Source organism: Prinia subflava, chromosome Z, assembly GCF_021018805.1.
Source record: "Prinia subflava isolate CZ2003 ecotype Zambia chromosome Z, Cam_Psub_1.2, whole genome shotgun sequence".
Lineage (NCBI taxonomy): Eukaryota > Metazoa > Chordata > Aves > Passeriformes > Cisticolidae > Prinia > Prinia subflava.
In genome coordinates this window covers 60293151-60320611 of record NC_086283.1, presented here as the reverse complement: position 1 = coordinate 60320611, position 27461 = coordinate 60293151, and the positions used below count along the sequence as shown (strand labels likewise).

Genomic DNA, 27461 nt, shown 5'->3' with positions numbered 1-27461 from the left:
TTTGGCCCAATCCTGTTTAAAATCTTTACTGATGATCTGTATTGACTGTACTCTCAGTAAATTCCCTGGTGACAGCAAGCTGTGTGGGAGTGTTGACCTGCTGGAGGGCAGGAAGCTCTGCACAGGGCTCTGGACAGGCCGGATCAATGGGCCAAGGCCAAAGGTGTGAGGTTCAAAAAGGCCAAGTGTCAGATCCTACCCTTGCGTCACAACAACCCTGTGCAATACCTATAGGCTAGAGCAAAGCACCTGGAAAGCTGCCCATCCCCCCAGAAAAGGGGGATGTTGGTCAACAGCACCTGTACATGTTCCTGGACTGTGCCCAGGTAGCTAACAAGGCCAATGGCATCCTGCTCTGTATCAGTAATAGTGTGGCCAGCAGGACCAGGGCAATGATTGTCCTTCTATATTCAACACTGGTGAGGCCACAAGGTGTTGTGTATTCCAGGTCTGGGCCCCTCATGACATGAAACATTTAGGTGCTGAAGCAAGCCCAGAGAAGGGCAAAGAAGCTTGTGAAAGGTTGGAGCTGGAGAGGGTAATTCCCATGAGGAGTGGCTGAAAGATCTGGGGTTGTTTAGCCTGAGGAAAAGGAGGCTCAGGGGTGACTTAATCACTCTCTGCAACTCCCTCTGAGTAGGTTGTAGCCACATGCGAGTCCATCTCTTCTCCCAGGCAACCAGTGACAGGACAAGAGGACACAGACTCAAGCTGCACCAGAGGGGGTTCAGGTTGAAGGAGAAGAATTTCTTCACTGAAAAGGGGGTCAGGCATTTCAGAGACTGCCAAAGGAGGTCACCATCAAGTCACCATCCCTGGAGGTATTCAATAAATGACTGGACTGACAACCAGTGCCATGGCTGACAATGTGGTGTTTGGTTGAAGGCTGGACTTGGTCTTGCAGCGTATGTGAAATACTTGCTGTACACCAACACACACAGGATGAACATCAAGCACTGGCTAGTTCCCAGATATGATTTCTTTGGTGTCAGCAAGACTTGGTGGAACAAGTGCCACATCTGGCGTGCTGGGATGGAGGGCTGCAGATTCTTCAGGAGGGATAGGCAGGGCAGGCAATGTGGAGGAGTTGCACTCTATGAAAAGCAGAGGTTTGACTGCACAGCCCTTACTGTTAGTGATGAGGCGAGTGAGAGACCCTGGTTTCAAAGGAGTGTTGTAGTATCTGCTACCAACAGGCACTCAGGAGAAATCTGTGGGCTTCTTACTGGAGACTGCAACTTCCTAGACATCTACTGCCAACACTGTACTGCTGTGACAAGCAAAACTGGGAAATGTATGAAGTTTGAGGAAACAGCTTCTGGTCACAAGTCCTCAGTGCGTCAACTACGAGACATGGCCTTCTATGCAGAGGACTGTGTCAGGGGAGGTTCAGACTTGATATTAGGAAGCATTTCTTTACCCACAGGGTGGTCAAACACTGCAACAGACTTCTTGGTTGATGCCCCAAGCCTGACAGTGTTCGAAAGATATTTGGATAATGCCCTTAAACATGTTTTAACTTTTGATCATTCCTGAAGTGGTCAGGCAATTGGACTAGATGATCACTGATAGATTCATTCCAACTGAAATACTCCTTTCCTATTTATTTTGAGAATACTTATCACTTGCATTTTTCCATACCAAGTCAACATTTGCATGAAGCTATTGTAATGCCAAGATCCCTCTCCCCTAAGCTTGAAAGTCCACACAGAAAAAAACCCACTTTTTTTTAATGTAGTGAGAGTGTTTTCTGTCCATGGCTGTAATTAAGATTACAATGAAATTTCATGGGCCAGAAACATGGTCTGAGGAGGTTACATATCTCTTCAGAGAGCCCTAGTCTTTATAACTCTGAACAACCCTTTATTATTAGCAAGTTGAACTTGTATTTGCATCCCTTACCAACTCACTAGCTACAGTTCTGACCAGCATGTGTCCATGTTACCCCTGAGGAATCCCACCATAACTTCCTGCCTGTCTGAATGTAAATCATTCCAGGCTTGTTCCATTTCCAGTCTTTAAACCAAGAGAACATCCATGCAAGGATGTTCCCTAATGTCCTAGGACTGTCTAGTTCTCTAAAAGCTTTTGGAAATGAACCACGGAATTTCAAGCAAAAGTTCTGAGAGTTTAGACTTCTCTTGCCCTGCCTTATCTTAATCACCACCACATCATGCCGGAATCACTCACAGAGTTCAAGTAACTGAGGAGAGCTGAGCATGTACGACGAAAAGATCTCTTAAACATACATACAACTCAGTAAGGAGGTTTATATTTAGACTGAAAAGGGAACCATTTTCTCATGTTGCCAATATTAAATATAAATTTATTATTACTTTTTGGGTTGTGACTTACAAAAAAACCCCAAAAAACTTTTTAATTTACATGCCTCTCACTCCTCTGCTGCAATGTTCTCGCTCCCTCAGGGGTTCAGCTGCCTGCAACTCAAGGATTCACAGCTGAGCCCAAACACAGTAAAATTATGTCACTTTGAATCAATTCTAAGAAAACGGATAGGTTCTGAGAAAGACTTGTGACAAAAATATGTACAAAGATAAAAAATGAGACAGGAGTTGAAAGTCTAAACCAGGGATCACTAGCTGCTCAAAGACACATGATAAAGTAATTAGTCAAATAGACAGGTAAAAAATTCTCATTAAAAAAGGTGAAGGTGGGAGGGTCACTGCCAGTCATCCCAATTTTCAAAGCACTAGTGCTGGAAGTAAAGGCAAACAATTCAGCAACATTATGGATCTGCCCAGAGCTGTTAAAGCAGATTCTTCTCCTGGCTGAGATCTGTCTAGACAACAAAGACTTGTAAGCATATTTCTTGTGAGCCCCATTGCTCATGAAGGCTAGGTGACAATCTGTGTCTGCTAGCCACTACTTGGTAACTGTACTTGTGCATTTAGCTGTGCAAAATATGTTGCTACAAGAAAGATGCCCAAGCAAGCTGACCTGAAGAAGGGAGATACCAGACAAATGGTGATAAAATCAGCCTCAATACCTCCTGCCTGAAAGTGAAAACTGAAAACAAGATCATCAACCTGCAACTTACAGTGACACTCGGAACACTTTCTGTTTGCTAAACAGGAAAAATGTCCACTTACCCGTGGTTGTAAAAACACAGAAATTACGATTTGCTAAATAAAATTCCTTCTTTTCAACAGAAGTTTTAGAGATGCAAAGTTATTCAGAAGTGATACTCTCCAAGGCACAGTAGTCAAATCAAAAGCTTGGAGACACTGAAACTGTATTAGGTTTGTAACTATGCTACACTGATCAGAATGAGTACAAAATGAATGTGTTCTTCTTTAAGAAGACAATAAAAGAAACACCAGGCATGTTTCTGAGCCTGGCAGATACTCCCAGTGTAAGAAACCAGTAAGACAGAAATAATTCAGCTATCTTTACTTTCACTGGAGAGTACAGTCTGTCTTCTGCATTTCCAAGGTTCGACAGAGCTGTACACCTGCAGACAATATGTTTGAACCAGGAACTGATTATATTCAAGAGATATATAGTAGCTTTCATATAAGAAGTTCCAGTTCAAACTTCTCCATGCCTGAGCCACAATTACAGTTTTGTAAGTCAGTAAACTGAGAAGGGCTTTAGAGGCTCGTTAACAGTTGTCTTCAATAAGACTGATTGTGCCAAGATAACTTGATAGTTCTGACTGCTGTTGTACTGTGCCCATTGTATTACAATGTTTCCATGGATTTAATCAGTGCTTATTTATGCTTAAATGACTTTATTTGCATGCTAGAAAGAAAAGAGAGAGACCCAACAGATAACAAGCAAATGGATAATGAATACAGAACAAAGAACTTGGATGAACAGGACTGACTGGAACATTAGCTACAAAAAAGACTAAAATTTGCTGCATGAATCAAGCAATTCAAGACATAACAGCTTGCTCTATAGATTAACACAGGACTAATCATCAGCCCTCAAAACAAATTACTGCTGACTGCATACACTGTGTCTAGTGTCTGTAGTAAGGTGTTACAAGTGTTACAAACACATTTTATATATGTGTGAGAATACCATAAATGCATGCAAATGATGTTATTCCTGAAGAGCATTTATTCAAGTAAGTTAATTTTTTGGCTTTTTTTTTTACATGAGAAAAGACTTACTGGGACATACAAAAAATGCACTTCAAGAAGACAAATATTCTTATTACTTCAGTACTCTTCTGTGCCACAGTTTGACAGATACCAAAGAAGTTGAAAGTCTTCATTGATATCACTGGCCTGTTAAAGTAAAGCTAAACAAAGCTTTGATGTGCAGTTGCATCACACCACAGATGACTCGTGAATGCAAAAGAGACAGAAGCACAGCAGTTGAAGACTCTCCACCCAGTGGTCATGGCAACTCGTGTCAGACCTCTAAGTGGACACTCAGCCAGATATCTGTTCCTAATAAGAGAAGCAAGGACACCCTTGGTAATCAAGGGGTAACAGGCATCAGAAGGAGGGCAGAAAGGGGCTTAGCTGTAATCTCTCCCCCCTGGCATTACCACTCTTCAATTTCATCTCTTATTGTATCATAAACCTAACTTACACAGCAAAATTCCTTGGCTTAACATGTGAGAAAGACTTCTGGAAAAGACTACAGAAAGATAAATACAGTTAGACTTCAGACCGCTCAAAAAGGATAGCTTGTAGCTTTAAAAGGAGGTAAAGCCACCAACAAGGAAAAGCACAAAAAGCAATTGGGGAAAAAACTCAAACCAAGAACAATGAACATGGCATGGAGATCCCGTGTCATCAGCTATTTGAGTTGTCAGAAATGCAGTCAGTTAAAGGTGGCAAGTCAACCTCAAGCACTTGCTCCAAAACACCAAAGAGGCTGACCTTCCTTCTTCAGAACACTAGTCCAGTCAACAGTGATTTTCTGGGATTTCAAAAAGGATCGTTACAATTTGGGAGTGTGGTGGGGTGGTGTGGGGGTTTTTTGTCACTGCTACAGAGCACAAAGGGAAATGCAGGTACACATAAAATAACATTTGGCAAATGAACACTCACAAATCTACAGGGTACAGGCATCTTCCATAAAAATGGCACAATACTTACTGTGCACACATGAGGCCAGTTCTCAAGCTGATAGAGCACTTCTGTGCTAAGGTCTTCCCAGTACATTTCTCGATAGATATGAGGCATCTTTGACAGCCTGACACCATTGCTGTACTTGCTCAGAAGCTCCTTAATACGACTTTGAACTTCATGGACATTGGTAGCAGAAGAGCCAGGGGCAACAGTATGTGTCTCTGGAGTGGATGTATTCAAGCCATCTGTTAAAAAAAAATACAGCCTTGAAGTAAACACAGCCCTACATACAGAAAGAAAGATGATTACCTCTGTACTTAAAAACTACACATGGGAGCTGCCAGCATAGCACCAACTCTAAAACGTGGCTCGCCTGCCCAGCAGGGCTGGTTCAGTCAATTCCTATGGCAAAGAACTACGGAAATCTCAGACATTAGTAACTACCTAAAAATGAGTTTTCAATCACTGTAGTTATTTTCATAAGATGCTGCTACACATTACTTCTGAAGGGATTCTGGGAGAGGATACTGAACCCTCAGCCCCACCAAAGCTCAGACACTGCACTAAGGCAGTATCCCAAGAAGGGGTCAAGATGGTTTCTTCATGAGTATAAACACACCAAAGATGTTGCATGACAACCAAGAATGTTCTGTATTTAGACTGGCGTACAAATCAGACCAATGATTTGCCTTTCATTCCAAGATATGAATGAGGAAAAAGTCTCCACCCAGCAGGCAGCTTTTCTGTGCTACTGCATCCAAGGAAGTCCTTCAGTGGAGCAAGGAAAGTGACAACTGTTCAGCTGCTCTGGGCAGTTTCCATTGTGTTTAGGAACTAGGAAGTCATTATTCCAGGGGGAGGTTCACATTACTAGCTTACCTGCTGCCTCATCTCTACACCTCCCTTTGGAGGGGTGTATTTGCCACCAGACCTGAAGCTTCACAAATCAGGCTGACAAGTCTCAAAGAAAGCAATCATAATTTTGCAAGCCCATCAGCTGCACAACTGTTGAGCCATGCAGGCAGAAGAGTATTTGCTGGACAGATACATTAGTAATGACTGTTTAATTAATTAGTATTTAGCTGCTTACTCCTGAAAGCCAGGATTTCATCCTTCTACCAGATTCCTACCCCACCAGTGAAGTTAAGCTTACTCCTCCTGTTTCCAAACTCCTCATACTCGCTTTGTGATTGGCTTTGATACTGCCCAATGTTTTTCCTATAAGACTGAGAGGGAGACAAGCAAACACACATTTCCTCAGCACAATGAAGTAAGAGTGAAAAGGTTAACCAACAGAATTTGATTCCTTATCCAAACCCATGTTCATTCAAAACAACTACCAAGATGGATTTTTTCAAGATGACACCCACTCTGAGTAGTCAACAAATAATTTCTTAGCGGTCATACCGCTTGACTCTGTGGAAGAGCTTCTGGACAGGTGAACTTGCAACTCCTTCTGAAATCGTGGTGGGACAGTCAGTCTCTTTTCAGACCTAAAATTAGAAAGAAAACTGCGTAGAATCACTCTTCTGTCTCTAAATAACATTGCATTTGCTTCTAAGGCTTTACCATAAAATGCATTCCACACACTCCTACAAGGCCTCCTGCACAAGATGAGTAGTCACAATGTCCTTGTCAGGAAGAAAACCTGATCAGCAGTAACAGAACAGATCAGCAGGTGGTTTCTAGTCTTTACTTATTTTTCTCATTATTGTGAGAAACAAAACACAGTAAAAAGACATTAGCAAAGAGGAAGCATCTAGGAACACACAGGCATGCAGGGTCTTTTTGTGCATGCTGTTGGTTACACCATTGAACAGATTCTTCTCTGAAGATCTCTCCCACTGAAAGCACACAAATGTCATGCTTGCAGGTGTTCTTTTGGGGTCCTCCAGAAAGCAGCAGCTTTTACTCGGGAATACAGACACCAAAATGAGCTCCTGACACTGAAGAGGGCACAGCACTGTGTAGCACACAAAGACCTAGAAAAAAATCAGCTGTGGAGTAATTGCATATACTGCAAGCAAAAGGGAACAAGAGTTGGAGAAGGGAATTCAAAGACTAGGCAACATCTCCACCATAGCACAGCAGGTTGCTCTGAACCAGGCATCTCCTGACCAGAGCAGATCCTACACTGGGCAGGCTTTGCAGAAGATCTCTATCTAGGGGCCAGTTCAGGAATTCAGGGATAACAGTGGAGCAAGCCATAAACTTCACCAGCTGCAAAAACACCAAGGGTGATTTTCACAGCCTCACCTGGATTCTGAGAAGCTAGGACAGCAGTTCAAGTATGATACTAAAGCTAGTTGCAACAGGAAGTCAAGACCAAGTAGCCCTATGTGTCATCATATTGACTTTTAATCAGAGCATATCCATGAATCAGAAAGAGACTTCCTACATTCACACCTCTTCTAAGGAACATCTTCAAAGATTTAACATTAATTTATCTCCCCTGCTTCTATGCTGTCCCTGTTGGATGAAACCATTGCTCCTCCATCAGCTATCGCTTGTACCGAAGACCATACTTCTGTTCTGAGTCATGTCGCACAACAAGAGCTGTGAGGACAGGCACTGCCCAGCTTGACAACTTAAAAAACAGGAGTCATGCCCAGAAGTGCTAGGCAGCAGATCAACTACAAGCACATTTATGAAACTTAGAAAGTACAAAAGCAAAGCCACCCACACAAAATCAAAACTTATACTTCCACCTGGCACTTGCTGGCTGTCTGAAAAGCCATTCACAACACTTCATCTGCGTTACACAAAAACCCTCTACTCTCTGAGCACAGCTCAGATGCCCACACAAAGCAGCAGCAATCTCTTCTTAAAAGGTGGCTGTGGCTGCCCATTCAGATGCTATGAGAAATCTAGGATCCCACTTCTTTGTATGTGTATCTACCAGTATGGACAACTCTAAGCTGAACAGATACTCAAGCTAAAAAAGTCCTCTTATTCGAAGCAGATTCAAAAGAGTCCACCACCTTTGCTAGCCAGAGAGCAAAACAATCCTGTGAAATAGCCTCATGGTTAATGGAGACTGTCCTGCTACCCCTGCCTGCCAATAGGAATCCATAGCTGTGTTCTAGTCCTCCATGCCATATACACTTGTATCACCTTAAGCCCAACATCAGGTGACAAAAATGATGTGACTGCAGGGTAGGCCAGCCAGAATTGCAGGAAAGTTTCAGTGAGGAAGACATGCTTAAGCCATGAATACCGTGGAAAGGAACCTGGAACAGAGGACTGATGGTTTCCTTCTGCTGAATGTAAAAGCTAATTGGATTTGGGATCCTCTCAGTATTAGCAGACTTCATGTAGGGTCCTCCTGTGCTTTCTGCTGCAGTTCAACAGTTTCCCACAACGTGGTGCTGACATTGGCTTTAAGCCAAGTCACCACCAATTTTGAGCCCTGAATCAGACAATTATCGTGTGATGTGCTGCTTGCTCACACAGATCATGATGGGCATACATCTCCAGCAATGAGATGGAATATCTGTGCCAGGGCCAACATGCTTCCCTTCAGTTTGCAGGTATGGATAATTCAGGTGCTTGGAAGGCCTCATGTTCCTCAGCTGCTAGAAGCCTGCTCCCAGCAAGAGGCCTCCTAGCCACACCAGCAGCCTGGCCCTTCACAAAGGCCTGACCAGCCATGCAGCCCTGCCAAGTCCCCATGCGTAGCTCCAGCTGAGCAGCTAGTCACGTCCCACTGCCACACATCACTGCCTCACAATGAAGGGGAGCAGTGCCCTTCCCTGCCAGTTTCCTTACCTTGGTAAGGCCCATGCCACCCCCATCTGCTCTTTGCACCTTGGACAGTGCTATCTAAGCAGCAAGGCCAGGTGTTGGCCAGCAGCGAATGGCTCCTGCTGCTCCAAGCAAAAGGGTCACCAAGCACCTTAACCTGTCCTCATCCAAACTGCTGCCTTCCAGCTTTGAGGATCTCTGCAGTTAGCCTCACCAGCAAGGTCTCTCCCTGCCTCTGAATGTCCACAGCAACATAGTCAAGATAACCTGGGAGATTGCTGCTATAAAGACAAGCCTCAGACTCTGCAACAGCATCTGCAAGAAAGCCTCAGACAACTACCTTCAGCATGCCTCTGTTGTCATGCGTGAGAGAACCGAGGAAACAAACAACCTGTTCCCCTTCTGCCTAATGCTACATAGGGTCAAGCCCCTGAGGCTGTGATCGTAAGTATCTGAAAGAAATATCACAGAGTGCTGCAGATGTGGGAATAGACTTTGGCAGTCACAAGAAAACCACCATTTGCAGCCTCACTGAGGAGCTTCATTACATGATACTGCGTGGAGCACCAATATCCATCAGCATCCAAATGAAATCTGCCACTGGTAGGACATTGAGTCAAGGCAAGGAACACACATCTGCCATTGCTGGACAGATGTTCAACAGAAAAGGAAAAAACAGAGATCTCTATGTGCAGCCACAAGAGCATGGACGTCCTTTCCTGTACATGGAGTGGCAGGGTGGGTAACAGAAAATAAAACACTGCACACAGATAACAGGAACTAGGAAAACTAGGAAGTGGGGCAGAGACAGTCTGTCATCTTCAGGACTTGTCTCAAATCAACCTGTGCTGTGAAGGCTTAGAGCCACTTGCACAGGCAAGTGCTGACACCCCTGCTGGAACAGTGCCCTCAAGTCTGTGCTATATAATTATGAGGCTGCTGTCAGCCCAGGATTTTTGGGGATGCTGTTCATAACTCCACTCATTCGCACACTGTTTTTTCAAGTCAGGACCTCCTGCCTCCAAGAAGCTTTCCCTCCTGCAATTCCCAAAGTACAAGCAACTACAACAGTTCAGGGGATACAAAATGTCCCCAGCAGCAAGAACACTTGGATCTTGCCAGTCCTGCCTCAAACTGGCCAAGTTGAAACAAAGGAATCCAGTCACATGGCCGCTATACAACCCTGCATTCAAACAGAGTATGCATCTCACCTCCCCGAACTCTCCCTTCACTGTGTACCCAAGCTAACAGGATAGCATTTGGTCTCTTTGCAAAAGCACAAGATGTCTCCTCCTCTAAAAATACATGGGCCAAAGCAGACCTTGCGTGTAGCTTCTCCTACAGGGCAGAGACAGACAGCAGAAAGAACAGCAGAACACTTACCAAAAAGGAGCTCAGAAGAGACTGCCAGAGATGAACAAAGATAACACAAGATATGGCAGACTACATTAGGAATAGCGAGAAGAGGAGTGGCAACTACCTAATTTTATTTTACGCATTACAGATCTTTGAAAGTTATAAAATACTTCCTGTATTTTCCTTATACTAACTAACTTGGAGAAAACGCTAAGTGCTCTTTTTGCTTTGCCTGAGGCAAAGTGCCTCTGCCTTTTAGTACCACTTAAATAAATGCAACTCATCTGCACACACAGAAAAGGGAAGGCCCAAGCACAGTTGCTCCTAGATTTCTGAGTCACAGCAGGACTTGGCTTGGTCCTTCTTTCCTCTGCACAACAGACTCCTGAAGGCACATGGTACTTATGCAACTGAGTGAGGCAGGACATGTCTGCTTTCTGTGGCTCTTCCAGAAAGAGCAAGCACCGCAGCAGGATTAAGCTGTTGTGCTGCTCTGGGCCACTTCACAGCTACGCCGCCGTGGAGGTGGCATGCCACTGCCATTTCCATTCAATGCCAGGCTGGCTTCCAGACTTCCAACCCAGCCCAGGCTGGAGTCCTCCCCCTGCAGAGGATTACTGCCACAATCACAGCTCCAGCGGACTTAGCACAGCCACAATGAGCAACAGCAAACACTTTCTCACACCGTCAGCTGACGGCCCAGGGCAGCTGAAAACAACACAGAGAGAAATGATGGGGCAGCAGCTGACTAAGCCACCCGGATTAGAGAGGCTCAAACGGGGCTGAAAAGCAGCATGTACCGCTAACCCAGCAGAACTGCAGCTCCAGCCCCTCATCTCAGTTCACCCAAACATGGTCAGGTGGCTCCTGGCTCCAAGCACGCTGAGCAGGGGCACAAACACTGACACTGCAACACAGAAGTCAGGCAAGAGGGAAAGAATGGCCACCTGCAGACAACCATCACCTCAACACATCACCTGTCCCTGCGCACAAATCTGCTTCTCCTGCTTTCTGTCACACTGGCCACAACAGCTCTCTCACGGGCCCAGGCAACAGCCCTACACTCCCTTGCCATGACACCTTTGGCCACATTTCTCCCTCAAAAAAATGGGAACAGGCCAAGAGCACAGGCTAGCTATGGCAGCATCCAAAAAGGCAAAACATCACCTATCTCCTTCCTGGGGTACCATCCCACATTCAGACTTCACCTGCTGCAAGGGCAGGAGCCTAAATTCCCACTAGATCCCAAAAGGCATTGCTTGCATGGTGGCATCCAAGCATCCATCACACTTAACTTCCCCTGACTTGTGAACGCACACACACATACACTGACCTGTTTACCACAGTGACATGCCTCTGCATGGGGACTTCTTTAGGTGGTCCACTCCCAGCAGCTGAAGGTAAGGCAGATCGAGCACTCTCCACAACCGGTTTCACACCTCCACATGCCACTTCTCTGCCTCGGGGCAGGCGAGGAACAGGCCTCTTACCACCTTCTTCCGGCATGCTCAAAGACCGAGGCTGCCGCAAAGTTCCTTTGGGCTTTCCTGAAGAGTTTGCAGAGACAGCCATGAGTAGCGTTCTCCTCCACCCAGTCTACTCCCACCTCCTGGGGTACCTCCTGTACTGCCATCCCAAGGGTTTCTTCTCTACTGTGGCTTGTGGGCACCTGAGCTCCCACCACACAGCAGAGGTGGCCAAGTTACACCCACAGAGGAATACACCACTTCAGCATTCAGGCCACACTGGGATAAAAAAGCTCTTGGTCACTTTGCTGTTTATGTGCTGGATATGCTGCATCAATTTTGGAGGTTTCAAACACTTTCAAGGGGATTGATGTGCATCAATTTGCCTTTATAATCTCTGTCATTTAACTGGGATATGAGCCACTAGTTCTGCTTCCCAACTGGCATCCTTGTAGAAAAGCAAGAAGCAGCATTTCATTACATACAGCAGGGGAATACACACAAACTGAGAACCACTGTATTTCCAAGCTGCCAACCTGCAAGCAAATGTTTGGGCTGAATCCTGGGCCCAATTCCACACACAATCACATCACAGCACAGCAGTGAGGAAAACCTGACCCACACTTTAGGAAAACACTACTACAGCAGCTTATGCAAAAGGTAAGAGGTAAAAAGAGCCGGAAATGGGCATCAGAACTTCTGCGACACTGGTATCAGCAGCAGAAGTCACCGAAACAGGCACAGATAATGCTGCAGGGACTCCTCCTTAACGTGAGGGAATGGTTCAATTCTCCCACTCACAACAGGCCAAGGCCAGCCTTGAAGAACACGAAGGTTCATTGCCACATTTCTTGCCTGCATCTCAACTGTGTTTCTCACAGAAGCAGGAGCACACAAAAGTGAAGCCAAGTGCCCTACAAGGACTTTGTTTTTCAAGATCATTCACATCCACATCTGAAAAAGGCTTTCTCTGATTATGGCTTTCAGATTTAACCACCCTGGTCAAGAACACTCATCATCCCAAGAACTCTCCACCTGGACAATGTACTCATGGTTGTAGGTGACAAACCCTCACAGCCAAGACTTTGCTGCAGCAGCTGCACAGTTCTTTCATAAAGGCAAGTCCTCTGGAGCTGCCTATGGCTTACCTGATAAACTGACTGGAGATGTGCTCTTCAGCCTCATCTGACAGTTCACCTGCCGGACTGTTTTCTTCTTGGAACTCCTCTGTCGGGCCACCAGTTGAGCAACTCGCACAGTTTCACTGCAACTAACAGCATGGCAAATGACCTTGTTGGAGCAGGAAGGGGACAGGGGAAAAAGCAGTCAGTGAGACCCATGCTCATCCACAGCCCTCAGAATCACTTGTATCCCTTTCCAAGCCTGTAACTGCTGGATCATGCAGGCCAGCACGCAGTTCAGGAACGGCTTCAGCAGCAGACACAGATCTTGGTCATCTCACTCTCCTTTAATGAAACCCCAGAAGAAACCTCAGTGAACCTCAGGAATCAGCCTCTCCATCACCTTTCCACATCAGGTTGGGCCCCTTTGAGAAACAGCCCGGGTTCTAACTCCCATCCCACAGGCCCACAATGTCGCTTTGTAAGTCTGGGAAGCCATGGGGTTGCAGCCTGTCCTTGTTTCTCCTACCAAGGCTCACTGGAGACTCTGGCACCACGCTGACCCTATGAAGCAGGGTTGCCTTTGCCCCACTTACCAAAGAAACTGCACAACTATCCTGGCTGTACCAATTGCCTCACAGGCACTGGGCTGGCCCCCAACAACAAGCCCACAGCCTGGACAAGCCCACAGCTATCTCCCTGCCCAACTTCATGGCCTCTTGCCTCAATATCCACTCACCACAGGCCATCCCATGGATGGACACAGGAACCTGGCCTTGGCAAGACAACAAATCATGTACCTAGCATACACTTTGCCTCACAAAGAAGAGGAAAACCCAAACTTTTGGGCTGTTCAGCTGCTGCAAAAGCAGCTGGATGAGTACTCCTCCAGGACTCCAAATGGAGGCAGTTAGCCCAAAAGCACTAAGTTAAAAACGGAAGTCTGTAGTCTCAGCCATGTTCTGTGGTGGTGGCAGAGGTTGAGATAGGGCCTCTTTCTCAGCACTGCCATAGGGCCAGCCCTGCTGTGTTGCCAGCCATGGCCCCAGCAAACATCAGAGGTGACCACTTTGCATAGAAGCAGGGCAAGAAAAACTCAGGGACTTCACCAGCACCTCTGAGATTTAGCAAACAGCAGCTCCAAAAAGGATCTTCTCTCACAGCCAAGACAGGACAATCAAAGCAGAAAAACAACAAAAGCAAGAGACTGCTAAGCAGCAACACCTTGTTCCAGGGATCTTCTTGAGTCTCCCAGGGTGACCCAAACAGCTGAGGAAATCATGGGCAATGGATGATGATATTAGAAACCAGGCAATTCCTCCAGCAGTGCTCTACAGCTCATCCTTCCCTCTCCTCTTCCTCCTTCTCTGCTGCACAACCAGCACCTTTGCTGGCCTGGCTCAACACAGAGCCACTGCAGGGAGGGCCTCTCCTTCTGAGGGACAGCTCTCCTACCCCAGGGGCTCCTGCTTAAAAATCAGTGTCCCTGCTGCACAGTCAGCACCGATAAAAACAGCAATCCAGTAGTCTCACCACTGTTACAATTAAATGCCAGGAATCACTGAAAAACTGAGGATGGAAAACCTCAGTTTTCTACAATTGCTACAATTGCTACAGAACAGCATCTTTGCTCAAATCAGCATCAACCAGATGTAGTTAGGTAGTGGAATATCTCCAAGGACAAAGAACTCTCAACCACTCTGGACAACTTCTTCCATTGTTCAGCCAGCCTCACTGTAAAAAAGTGAGCGGTTTAATGTTTACATGGGACTGCATTTATTTCCCTCAGCTTCCGTTGTACCTTGTCTGTTTACTGAATACCAATGAGAACTGCAAATGGAGTCTGGCTCCATTTTTTTTACTCTCTTTAACAGACATATGGGTAAGATTTCCCTGAGCTTTCTCTTTTCCAGCACAAACAATCCCTGCTTTCTGAGCCCTGTATCAGAGATGTTACGTTCCAGCCCCTTCATAATCTTCACAATTACTCCATGAACTTGCTTCAGTGTGGCCATGTCTGTCTTGTTCTGGGAAGCTTAGAATGGGATGTGGTTTCAATGCTGCTGAGCAGAGGGGAATAATCACTCCCATCAGAGTGCTGGCAACTCTTCCTAATGAATCCCAGTATGCTGTTGGGTCTCCTTTGCTGCCATGACACCCTGCTCACTGTGAACTTTGCACCCACCAGAACTCCAGGGAATTTCTCTGCCAACCTACTTTTCAGTTGGTCAACCCCAAAACTATATAGGAACAGAGGGTTTTTCTTCCCCAGGTGCAGGACTTGGCATTTCCCTGTACTGAACTTCAGAGTGTTTCTGGTGCTCTGGAGCTGTTTTCAAGGGAATGGCACTTTGTCTTGGTCTTCAAGTTGTTCAAATAATCAATAGTAAATGCAGTCTTTCTTAGGTCCATGTATGTTTGTTTGGGCAGCATCTGTATAATCCTCCCAGTCTGCTTCTTCCTGCTCCCACCTCATGCATGCTTCCATTCATGGCTCAGTTTTGTAAGTGCTCCTGCCCCCTCTGCTTTTTCCCCAACTGTTGGAACATACCATTCTTGAAACTGGTGGAGGCAATCCTTGAAAGCTCACTACCTCTCCTGGATCATTCTCCTCAGGACTGTATTCCATAAGTCTTCCACGCAGATTCCTGAACAGGCCAAAGTCTGTACTCCCAAAGCCCTGCATTGTTGATTGTACTTCTTGCTTTGTTTCCCTCTTTTCCAGCTCACAGATACCATCTAGCTACTGACAGGGCTCTTCCCAGCCTCTACATCTGCAATCGTTGTTCCTTGTTTTCAAGCACTGTGTCCAGCAGAGCACCTCTCTCCATTGAATCATTGCATACGTCAGGATGCTGGGAGCAGCAGACCCCAGAAACATCCTGGATTGCTCATACTTGGATCTCTTGTCCCTACAGCAGGTATGGCAGTCTCCCAGTCCCACATGACGATCAAAGCCTGCAAATGTAAGGCTTCTTGCGGTTGTCAGAAGAAGGCATCATCTGCTTAGTCTTCCACTTCTTCTCACCTAAGGCATTTGTAACAGATAGCCATCACGTTGCCCATACACTGGTCTGCCCACTACTCATAAGCTTTTGATGATGTCTCATCATCTGTCCCAAGACAGAGCTCCCAGGAACTCCACTGCTCCCGAACTTGGAAGGTCTGACAGAACTCCTCCTATTCACCAATGCAGCCCATAACTCCTCAGCAGCCAGTGTCAACTCACAGCAGCACACTGGTTGTGTAACCTGTTGCAACAACTCTTCATGACTTCAAATGAGATCACGGCCCTGAACAACACAAAGATCTCCAGTTTCTTCTGGTTGCAGCCCAAACTGTGGACAGCCGTGTACTGGCACTTTACAGAGATGCCCAGTTGTGCCCACTTCCAAAAAGTGTATGAGAGCATTCCTCAAACTCCCAGCTAAGAGAAGTGGATGCATGGGATGGATTACTTGACCTTTGTTCTTGAAGTCTCAATATAAAATGGTTTTTGTCCCTATGTAGTTTATCATAGTTTTATAAATGCACATTTTCACATCTTTGGTACACTTCAGGTTTTTTCTGTGTTTAACTGATGTTCTAAGTAATTTTCAGCATTTCTTTCCCTTGTTTCATAATGACAGTTTAACAAAATGGTTTGAATTAAAATGAATTCAGATGTAAAAAGGGATGGGGTAGATAAGCAGAGCAAAGCAGTCTTCAAATTTCTCATTTGAAGGGGCTCGATTACTCAAGCAGAAGTCAAAGTTTTCTTAGCAGAGGGTGCAACAACACACCTCCTATAAATGATATGAAGCGAAGTAGGGCTCCTTGAAATGATGCAACCACCTGTTGCAGGTGCACAGTATTTCAGTGAGTCCCCTTGCAGTGCTCTCTGTATGCTGAACTTAATTCTCAACTTCTGTGGAAACTGGAGGACATACCTATTGCATAAAGACAGTCATCCACTTTAATTTTTCCCGCATTCAAGACAGCTAAATTAGTGTTCAGTAGCAAGAGGAACAAACAACAATTTATTTCACTGCCTTCCCAAGATAATTGGGCTGTTCAGCTTCAGTTACCTAGCTAAGATTCACATCCCACAAATACTTAAGGCAGCATGTAATGTGCGGCACTTTGGGATTTGTATTATTTACTGCCTACATACTTATACTACTCCTTGTTGAATGCATTTCTTGTGGTATGTCTGGTTCAGCTGACCGAGCAGTAAGGAAAGTCCTTTTAAGACTATCTAGACTGCAGACAGGATCATCAGCTGCTGCCAGACCCCTGGATGTGCATGTCTTTGCTGTCCTGTCCCACTGTGCACAAGGGGATCAAATGAGGAGACAAGCATCTTGATAGACTTGTTGGAGGTCAGGGTACTCCAGAGCCATAAAGCAAGACTGGCTGACGGCGTGCTCTTGCACCGGCCTTGTGCGGACTAGGAGCTATGGTATCAGCCTATAATGGAGCTCAGGTATTCTGGAGAGAGGTGAACAAAGAGAACAGGCTTGTAATAATATATAGCCTAGGTCCTGGAACAAGAAAGCACATGGGAGCAGTCCCAGCTAGCTTAGCAGCCCACATCAGTGCACAATCATGCCTGCCACTCTCTGCTTAATGTCTGCCATGGGGACACTATGGACAGTGGCAACAGGAGGGTCATCAAACAGCAACATGGGCTCAGTCTTCGCACCTCTCCTGCCTCCCAGGTGTTCAACAACGTGCTTCTTCTCAGCTGTTTCAGTCATGCAGAGCACAGTTGGCACTCTGAACCAGAGTGAATCGTCCTCAAGTAACTCAAGACCCCTGTTTAGTCACTTTCTCCTTTTTCACCTTCTAAAGCCACATTTCACTCTTGTAACAGCTGCCACAAAGAAGTCACTGCCCCTAGTGCTCTCCAAGAGTTCACAAGGATCTCAGCACACATCGTATTAGTGGATAAACAAGGCTCTCAAGGGAATGGGAGGATACCAGATTACACTCTTCAAGGCCCTAGTTAGAAACAGATGGCTGTCTGCCAGAACCACTACAAGGAAGCATTTAATTGCAGGACCACAAACGTTCCCAGACCTGAGGCACCTGCAATCCTGTTACTGATGTAGCTGTAGCTGACGCAGGCTTTGGAGAAAAGGAATCCCAAACTTGCTTATCTGTTCTAAAAGGGCAAATTCTGATGCAAATATGCAGAAAGGGAACCTGTTGCTCAAAACCAGCCACATTTCCAGGTATCAGGACAAAACCCAGGATACCTCTCACTGTATTCTCACCACATAGCTAATGAAGGAGAACTAGTTCTGAGTTCCCAGATGTCATCTTGATCCAGTTGAGCAAACAAGGAAGCTCAGCCTGAAGTCCTGTCTCTTCAGACCTGCTATGACAGCCACACATTGTGCCAAACATCCACTAGCTTTTTTTTTGCTCTGCCTGAGGCTACAAAGACTTCAGGAACCCAGACATAGCTCCAACAAGGGAAAGGTTTCACGTTTGCCATGCAGATGATTTCCAAGTCACACAGCTACATCAGCTACCAAGAGAATGCACTCTGACTTCAAACGAAGAAGTCCAGGGCAAGGAGATCTGCAATCCTAGCAAGCTGCTTCCAAGGTGGCAGCCACCAGGAGACACAGGCTAGTGAAGCAAGAGCAAGGAATAAGGGACAACTCTTCTACCACACCAATCCTCTGCTAAGACCTGCTTCTCCTTGATCTGTGTGATGACCCTTTATCCCTTGCACGCTTGCCAAGCTGAGGCACTTGCAACTGTTGCAGCAAGGCACCTCACTTACACGAGCTCCTCCTCACCTCAGCAGGTATTTGCCGTCCTGTTGCACTGCAACCCATAACAAACAAGAATCCTAAGTCCAAAGTAAGCACTGTCAGACTTAAAAGCAACACCACCTTAGAGTTTCACCGTAGGCAAAACAATTATGCTAAACCCCACGGAGAAGAGATGATTCACACACACAAGTTAACCTTCTTTAAGGTCCCAGACAAGCTACTAGTATCTCTTCCAAAGTCAGAATCCTGAGAAAGGGGCCAGATCTCCACAGTCACACAAATGATCTTTCCACACAGAATTCACCGTTCCAGGAAAAAGTCCTGCAACTTTACACTTCTTGCATACACAGTCTTGGGTCTGAAGGCCAGAGGCAGGAAAATAAGGAGTGCTTAGTGTCTTAAGTCACAGCTTCCACCTCTCCCAGAATTAGTGCACCATATGCATGCTAGAGAAATCCACAGCACAAAAGGAGGTAAAGCTACAAACCAGGAACATTCTGCAAACACAAAAGCCATTTCTGAACTGTAACTGATTCTTACCTCTCCCATTTTGTTCTCTTCCATTCTGACAACTCCTGGGATACTCTCCAAGTAGCCTTCCAGTGTGTCATATCCTAGGTGCCTGAAGGGAATCAACTCATTGGTCAGGGATCTGTATTCACTCTGAAGTTCTGACAAACGTATGCCATTTTTAAAGGCATGAAGAACAGCTCGTAGGGCTTTTGCAACAAGTTCTGGCTCCTGCATCTTCACCTATACGCCTGCCTCCAAAAGAAAAAAAAGAAAGGGGAAAAAAGCATTTTTATATACACGTTGAAATCACTGGCTTTTACTATTTAAGCTCCCTCCCCCAAAAAGCTAGAATGCAGCAACTCAGTGGCTCATCTCTGGAGACAGTGATGCTTATGGGTGGAGTTGTAAGGCCACAGTTGTGCAAGCCAAGCATAATATAGTATGAAACACACGGGGCATGACATTGTCAAAAAGTGCTGACAAAGGAGCACAGCAGCCATCATGCACAGGGTGGCTCTGCCAGGCAATCACAGGAGGCCACACAGCCAGAGGGGTGGGCACTGCTAGGCAACCTACCACAGACAAGTACTGGATACTGTACCTGGGACAGGGCAATTCTGCATGTGTGTATAACTGGTGAATGAGAGGCACTCTGGGAAGTGGCCTGGGGTCCTGCCAATTGGAAGCTAAACACGAGTCAGCAGTGCCCTGGCAGAGAGGAGGGCCATGTCCCGGGGTGCATCAGGCACAGCACCACTGACAGACAAGGGAGGGGATTGTCCTACTGTGCTCTGCTCTGGGGCAGCCTCACCTCGAATGCTGGGGGCAGTTTTGGGTGCCACAATACAAGAAAGACATTGAGCTGTTAATAGAGTGTCCAAAGCGGGGCAACAAAGATGGTGAAGGGCTGTGAGGGGAACCTGCATGAGGAGTGGCTGAGGTCACTCGGGCTGTTCAGCCTGGAGGAGACTGAGAAGAGACCACACTGCAGTCTCCAACTTCCTTGTGAGGGGAAGAGGAGCAGCAGACACTGATATCTACACTCCTGTGACCAGTGACAGGACTTGAGGGAATAGTCCAAAGTTGTGTCAGAGAAGGTTTAGGCTGGATATCAGGAAAAGGTTCTTCAACCAGAGGATGCCTGAGCGCTAGAACAGGGTGCCCACAAAAGGGTCACAGCACTAGGTCTGACAGAGTTCAAGAAGCGCTTGGACAATGGTCTAAGGCACAAGGTACGATTAGTTCAGTCTCCTGTACAGGGCCAGGAGTAGGATTCATATAATCCACTGGATCCCTTCCAATTCAGGATATTCTGTGATTCAATGACATCTTACTACCTACAGGGCTAGAACTTCCACTGAAAGTGAGACTGGGTACAATCACCACATCCCGCCACAATTTGAGACGTGAGATGTCCCTCTAGAGACTGCAGCTGCTCTGCATGCGCCTGAGCCAGCAAGTGCACCAATGCCCACATTTCATCTCCACCATGGAAACAGCATGCATCTGGAGCATGCAACGTCTTACCCACAAGCGCACAATGCCTTGACTCCAAAGGCGCTTCAGAGAGAAAACACAACTCAAGTCCCCAAGCAAGTAATTCTGTGACAAAGGGATTTTGTTCTGGGCTTCTGTTTTTGCAACCTGTGTTGCTCATGTCTTGTAGGGCCAGGGGATGCCCCAGGGATATGCACTGCATGACCATCCCACCAGGCTCTGCCCGGGCACGGACCCTGCTCAGACTGGATCGAGGGACAGACCTCTTCCAGGGACGTGACACCTGCTTGCTGAGGCCTGCCTGGTGGCCACCTCAAACACCTCTGCAGCCCTCGGGCACGTCCCAGTGCTCTGTGACACCTCTTGGCTGCTCCCTCAACAGCTCAGTGCCTTTCCTGCAGCCACGCAAAGCAGAAGGCCTGAACCTGCCTCTTATCTTTGTGCAATGCACTTCATTCACACCTACAGACTCATTGCATCACCTCTAAAGAAAGACTGCCTTATCGACCTCAGGCTTATGATTTTACCATTACAAGTGTCTCATTTATATACCTCTAGAAATGTATATAATTAGCATACCTAAGTATAAATCCACTGATTCTCTCCTTCACACTGACATCTCTAATTATCTACATACCCTGTGCAAGTGCTGCATATAGGTATTTTGGTGTCCGAGTACTTCCTGGTCCAAGGAAGCAGGAGCTGCAACACTGAACAAAATGGCGGCTCCCTCCCACAAAATGGTGGCAGGGAAATCTTCCAGCCAGGGCCCCGGCCCTGGAAATCTGGGCAGCGCAGGAGGCGGTTTCAAAAGCGGGAGCCACAGAAAGCCCTCCCAGCCCCCAACTCACAGGCCTGCACACACTTGGGGCTTCTCCAGGAACACCCAGCTACGCCCACGCAACGCCGGGGAGCGCCCGGCACAAGTGCTGCAGGGCAGGCTCTGTGCGCCCAGCTGGGCGTCCTTTGCCCAGGCTCAACGCAGGGACACTCCTGCCACTGGAACCTCCCTGCCACGGCCGTGGACCAACGCCGCACGGAGCTCTGGCACAACCCAGCCACAACCCTGCTCTCAAAGCCCATGCTGCACAGACGCTCCGGTCCAACACCGAGCACAGCGCACTGGGGCACCTCAAACGCCTCCTCTTCGCCCCTCAGCAACCAATGGACAGCGTGAGCGTAGCCAGTGCTTCTGGAGAAGGCCACCTCACTCTCCTCAAGATGCTCCAGCTCCGGGTACAACACCAGAGTGCCCCTCCTCCAGCACACCAAGGCCAGCGACTCCTGCCCACACACCTGTGTGAGGCTCTCTCGCGTCTGCACTGATGCCTTGAGGGACCCTGTGAAAGGCTGCTCTGCACTGCTCGCTGCAGAAAAGACCCTTCCCTTCCTGGGGAATTCACCCTGGGCAACAACATACCAAGTCCAAAAAGAAGAGAAATCCCAACCCTCAGCACATCTCAGATGCCACCACACACACTGCGGTCTCTCCCTTCCTGCAGCCGACTTCACCATGGTCCAGCTCCAGGGACAGGCAAGGAGGCACAGCATCAACTCCTTTTCTGCACCGCTCCTTGAACAGTTTCACTTCATGCACACACAGCACTTTACTAACCCAACCGTACCTCTTGCTCTGTACACTTATATTTGCACACTGGTTCACCCAGCTGCACCCAGACAGACAACACAGCCAATACCTGTCTTCACACACACACAGTTCCTTAACCCTCCAACTTCTGTCCTTGCTGCTCCAGCGGGTCTCACTGACTGATCCTGCAACAATCTCTCAGCAACAGCCGCCCTCACAGCTGCCCTCTGCTCAACACAGGCATTGCCCAGCAGGAGGAGCACATGCTGAACCTGCACACCTCCACACAGCAATGGGCAAATCTACACTGGGCACTTGCATCCTTCTCTCATCCTTTCAGAGACTTTGCAGCTGGTGCACTGAGCTTCAAAGAGTCAGAAGACGTGATTGCCACCTGCCAGAAGAAAAAGACACACGAGGTTCATATTTCTTTTTGAGCCACTCAGTTTTAAATGACATGCACCAGAGAAATGTGTAAGTGGTGTAAAGTCCTAATCATATAAAACAATCCCAAACACTCAAGCATTGAGAGCTACAGCAAAAAATGCAGTTGTGCCTACAATTGTGTTTCAAGCCTCAAACATTCAGGAGACATGGAAAATCTGATGAGAAACTTTTTGCAGCCTTTTTCTCTTCTGTCTCTTAAATAATAGATAGTTTCTTATTTGGTTAACATGGCTCTTGAAAGTTCTCTTGCCTAAACCTCCTAAGGTTATCTTCCTGCTCAGGTGAAATTAACAGTATATGTACTACATCCAAGGAATGTTGAAGAACATTTAAAATAACCTGGAATCTCAGTTTCAAAAGTTGATTCAACAGAAAGAAACTTCACTAGAAAAAACAAACAAACGGAGAATCACAGGGGCATGTAATCATGTCAATATCAGACATGTTAGTTGTATACCAATACAACAGTCGTATTATATCAGAAATAAAAAATGGCATATTGTAAAGTCTATCCCCCTAAACTATATTGTGAGGGATAGTCACAAGTTAAACGAGGTGACAGATACCAGGGTACAAAGGTTAAACTGAATCCAGACTCAACCCACAACTTTACAATCTTCCCATTCCTACAGTCAGCATTTAGGTAGAAGATCTACAAGGCAGTAATAGTGACAACACCGACACATTAACACAGCTACACAGCTCAGAGTCGCTTCCGAAGCCTTTTAGAAACCGTTTTTGAGTTAAGCTGCTTTAACATTAGGTCATTCAGCAGTTAAAATATTTTCCCGGCGGTTCACTGCCTCCAGACAGCAGGACACTTCACTGGAAACAGAGCCCGAGCTGCCTCATCATCACTAAGTCAGAGCACATCGCTAAAAACCACCTCTGCCAGCGTCTGAACCGAAACTTTCCTCAGAATGCTCAGAACGCATGATCCGCGCTGCGGATCATTAGCCAGGCTAAGGAAATGAGGAAATGCGGACAGCTCTCCCGCAGGGAGGGATGCATCCCCTGGTAGCCTCGCTTTTCGCAGACTACAAACACTCCCCTGCGGGACTCCGAAGGTAGAAATTATCCACTAACCCACTAAAGACGGAACACTTTCTCTGTCACCGCGCAGACACTGAGGAGGAGCAGCCTCCCGCCGCCTGGCAGCGCCCGTCCCTGCCTCTTCCCCTCAGACAGCGAGGACTTACGCCCGGCGGGGCTCTGCTTCTTCCTTTCCACTTCCTCCACCCGGGGCTTTCAGGCACCGGCCAAAACCTCTTCTTGTGTTGCTGCCGCAGCCGCCGCGGGCCGGGCCGGAGCCTGGCGGAGCCGCCGCCTCCCTGCGCGGGGCCGGGGACTGAGGGGCTGCGCGGCCGCTCCCGGCGCCACCGCCCAACCGGCGCGGGCCCCCCCGCCCGCCGTCGTGAGGCCCGGCCCGGCCGCCGCCTCCGCCCCGCCCGCTCCGGCTCCGGGCGCCTGCGCGCCACCCATGTCCTGCCGCTCCCGGGAAGGGCCACGTGTGCCCTCGGCCGCGGGAGCCGGGCGGGACCCGCGCCGGGCTCGGGCGGGGGCCGCCCTCCGGCTGTGCCCGTGCCGCCTCAGGTCGCCGTGTCGCCTTCCCACGGAAGCGGAGAAGTCTCAAGGTAGCAGCCAAAGTCGTCTTCCAGAGAGAGTGGCTGAGGAATAACAGGTCCGTGCTTCTCTTCTGCAGAGAATCAAGAATGTAAAGGGTTGGAAAGGGCCTTAATGATCATCTAGTTCCCAAGCTGCCGTGGCAGGGACACCTCCCACCAGCACAAGTTGCTCAAGCTGCGTTATCCATCCTGTCCTTGAACACTGCCAGGGTTGGGGATCCACAGCCTCCCTGGGCAGTCTGTCCTAGTCTCTCACCACCTTCACAGCAAAAAATTTCCTCTTAGTATCTGACCTGATTTTCCCCACTTTGAGTTTGTACCTGATTATCCTTGTCCTGCCACTACAGTTCCTGACAGTGCCTTTTTGGCTTCCCTATATAACCCTGCAGATGCTGGTTGCAATGACATCTCACACACCTTTGGTTCTCCAGGTTGAAAAGCCTCCAACTTTCTCAGCCTGTCTTCATAGGGAAGGTGCTCCAGTCCCTTCAGCAACTTTGTGGCCCTCCTCTGGGGTTGTTCCACTAGTTCCATGTCCTTCTTAGGCTGGGGGTACCAGACCTGTATGCAATACTCCTGCAGATCTTTAATTAGTTCACTTAAATACCTCAGTTTCAGAGTACCAAAAGCCCCTGAATTTAGTTCTGCAGCTGGAGCTCTCTCTTGTCACCTTGTACAAATACCACTCCACAGGTGCATATTCCATCAAGGAGGTGCTGGTGAGTGCCTGCCTGCACTGCCTTGGGCCTGCAACCCTTCTTAGGAGGGCTGTGCTTGCCCAGTCTGTATCCAAGTTGGCGCCGATCTCCAGGTGGTGTGCTTCTGCACAGGCACCTCGGGCACTGCTGTGTACTTGAAAGCTATAGACCCACAAGTTCAGCTTGCACTGTGTTATCCGAGCACATGGCTGATTTGTTCCCCATGCAAGTGGTTGCTAGGGATGGAGAGCCCCTCAGCATACGGTATCAAGGGACCTTGCATGTCGCCTACGACAGCATTCCTCTCTCTGTAGTTGGTCACTTCTGAGAGCCAGACTGGAAGCAGCACCAGGCCATGTGGCGTGGTCACTGAATAGTGCAGGTCTCCCAAAACCAACCCAGAGGCTGGCCCCACAGAGAGGCACATGCCAGGGCAGAGGTGGAGCTGCTGAATCTCATAAGGGTGTGCTTGCAAGTGAGTACCACTTTCTGCTACGACTGCTACAGCCTCCAGAGACTGCTTGCCACCAGAGTCCAGTATCCTCTGACAAAGCATTTTTAGAAAATCCACACATGGAGGATCCAATGTTTAATACAAAGTTTACTCATTTGAGGCTATTTTCATTTACAAGGGCTTTCCATTTAGTAGGGCAATATGGCAATTGCAATAAAAATGCACATTAAATTTTGCAGACTCTAGCATTTCTAATATATTTCAGAATCATAATACAGTTGTGAATCTCATAAGTGGCCTCTAGAATATGCATATTGTTACAACACACTCTTTAAAGTTTATTTGTTCATAGTTTTTTGACATTTTTGTACTTAATTGTGCTAAATCTAGCTGTCATAGCTAAAATAAGTAAAACAAAGTTTTAGGCCAAGAGAGGTTTGTACAGAGCAAGCTTCACAGCCAGCAGCCCGAGGCCTTATAAATAGTACCTACACCACTGTCCAGAACACTATCCTGGGCCTTGAAAACCAGGTCCTATTTTTGATTTGTTTGTTTGGTGGTTTTGTTTGTTAGTTTGTTTTGTTTTGTTTGGTTTGGTTTTTTTTGTTTCTCTTGGTCTAATGTGGCCATGATTTTGTATAGATAATTGTTGGACACACTTGTTCTATGTCAAATAAGATGTTTGCAGCATTAACACGATGCAGTGAGAGAAAGAGGGGCCAGGTGTGAAAGCCTTGAGAAGCAAGAAGCATGGAGAAGTACAGGCATGAAGTGTGAAGAGATGGTGTCACAGAAAGTGCAGGAAAACAGAAACTCTCCAACAACATGTTTTCAGTGTTAGAGAATCAAGACATTACTTTATCCTGCCCAGGGTGTTTTTCTGACCAGCATGTACAACAGAAATTATTTCATCCACACATACCTGGATAGTGCAGTGAAAATGGTTTTTACCAGACTTTTCACATATTTTTACATTAAACCCCAAACAAATTCACACTCATTAGTATAAATTACATAATTCTTAGTATTTTATTTCCTCTTGGTTATTGATCACCTTTGATGCTAAATTACATCTTCATTCTTTGGTTCTCTTAACAATCTTTTCCCAGCCCAGGTGTCTCCAATTGCACCAGAAGTGATAATGTTCATTAATGGTCATTAATGGTTATTAGTGGTTCATTAATGGTTTATCTCCTGTATATCTTCTGGCTACTCAGAATCCAGATGTTAAAATCATAGAACTGGTAAACAAGAACCTGGTAAACAGGATCTTTTGAAGAGAAACTTCAATTCCCTTCCCCCCAGGCAAAGGCAAAAAAGTCCCTGACCAAAGTCAGATAAAAAAATTTAAAAGTTCTATAATTTCCAGCAATTGCGAAAGGTTTAATTCAGGGTTTGGTTTGCAAAGGCTGCTGTTGGCCCACTACCAGTCTGGGCTGGTGAAGGGACATGTTCACCCAGGGCACAGTCCCCTGCAGGCCTGCATTTCTGAGATTGAGACAAAATTCCAGACAAATTGAGTTTTAGAATGAAGACCTCATGTAACTTGGTGGTCAGATACGCCACCAGCGACAGGTCTGATTGGAATTTTGTGCTGTGAGAAAGGCACGTGACCACAGCTGTGAGAGCAACTTCTTCTAACAGTGCCCCAAGTACACTAAGGTTGTGGTTCATTGGACTGCACAGGACTAAAACCTGCATCTGCCAGGCAGGTATCCAAAACTGCTGTGAGTGGCAGTGCAGGGCTAGTCCGCTCATTTCCTTTGATGCTGCAGCAACCATGAGAACCCCTGATAAACTCAGGACAGGGTGATGGGCAGGCAGACATAAGAGAAGAGGACCTTGAATGCTTTTTAACATCAAAGTTTTAAATCCAAGATGAGAATTCCACATTTCTCAGGTGCAGGACATCTCCACAATGAGTTGGTCCAATAGGTAGAGAATTCCTGTGTGTCTTTTTCTTCTGGCAGGTGGCAATCACGTCTTCTGACTCTTTGAAGCTCAGTGCACCAGCTGCAAAGTCTCTGAAAGGATGAGAGAAGAATGCAAGTGCCCAGTGTAGATTTGCCCATTGCTGTGTGGAGGTGTGCAGGTTCAGCATGTGCTCCTCCTGCTGGGCAATGCCTGTGTTGA

General features: G+C 47.0%; 1 protein-coding gene across 6 annotated transcripts in view; it reads right to left on the bottom strand.

Moving 5' to 3' along the window:
• TDRD7 (tudor domain containing 7) overlaps positions 1 to 23973 on the bottom strand; it is a 46377-nt gene extending 22404 nt beyond the window's left edge. The window contains exons 1-6 of one of the 6 annotated variants that reach the window (XM_063422123.1): positions 23638 to 23973; positions 19047 to 19271; positions 12766 to 12907; positions 11485 to 11698; positions 6459 to 6544; positions 5079 to 5296 (exon numbers count right to left, since the gene is read on the bottom strand). In XM_063422123.1, the coding sequence (XP_063278193.1) occupies positions 5079 to 5296; positions 6459 to 6544; positions 11485 to 11698; positions 12766 to 12907; positions 19047 to 19253 (867 nt within the window). In that variant the 5' untranslated portion in view covers positions 19254 to 19271; positions 23638 to 23973. Of the gene's footprint in view, positions 1 to 5078; positions 5297 to 6458; positions 6545 to 11484; positions 11699 to 12765; positions 12908 to 19046; positions 19272 to 23637 lie in introns of those variants that run through there. The other 5 variants (XM_063422121.1, XM_063422122.1, XM_063422124.1 and 2 more) reach the window with 5 other exon arrangements.
• Positions 23974 to 27461: the final 3488 nt, after the last annotated feature.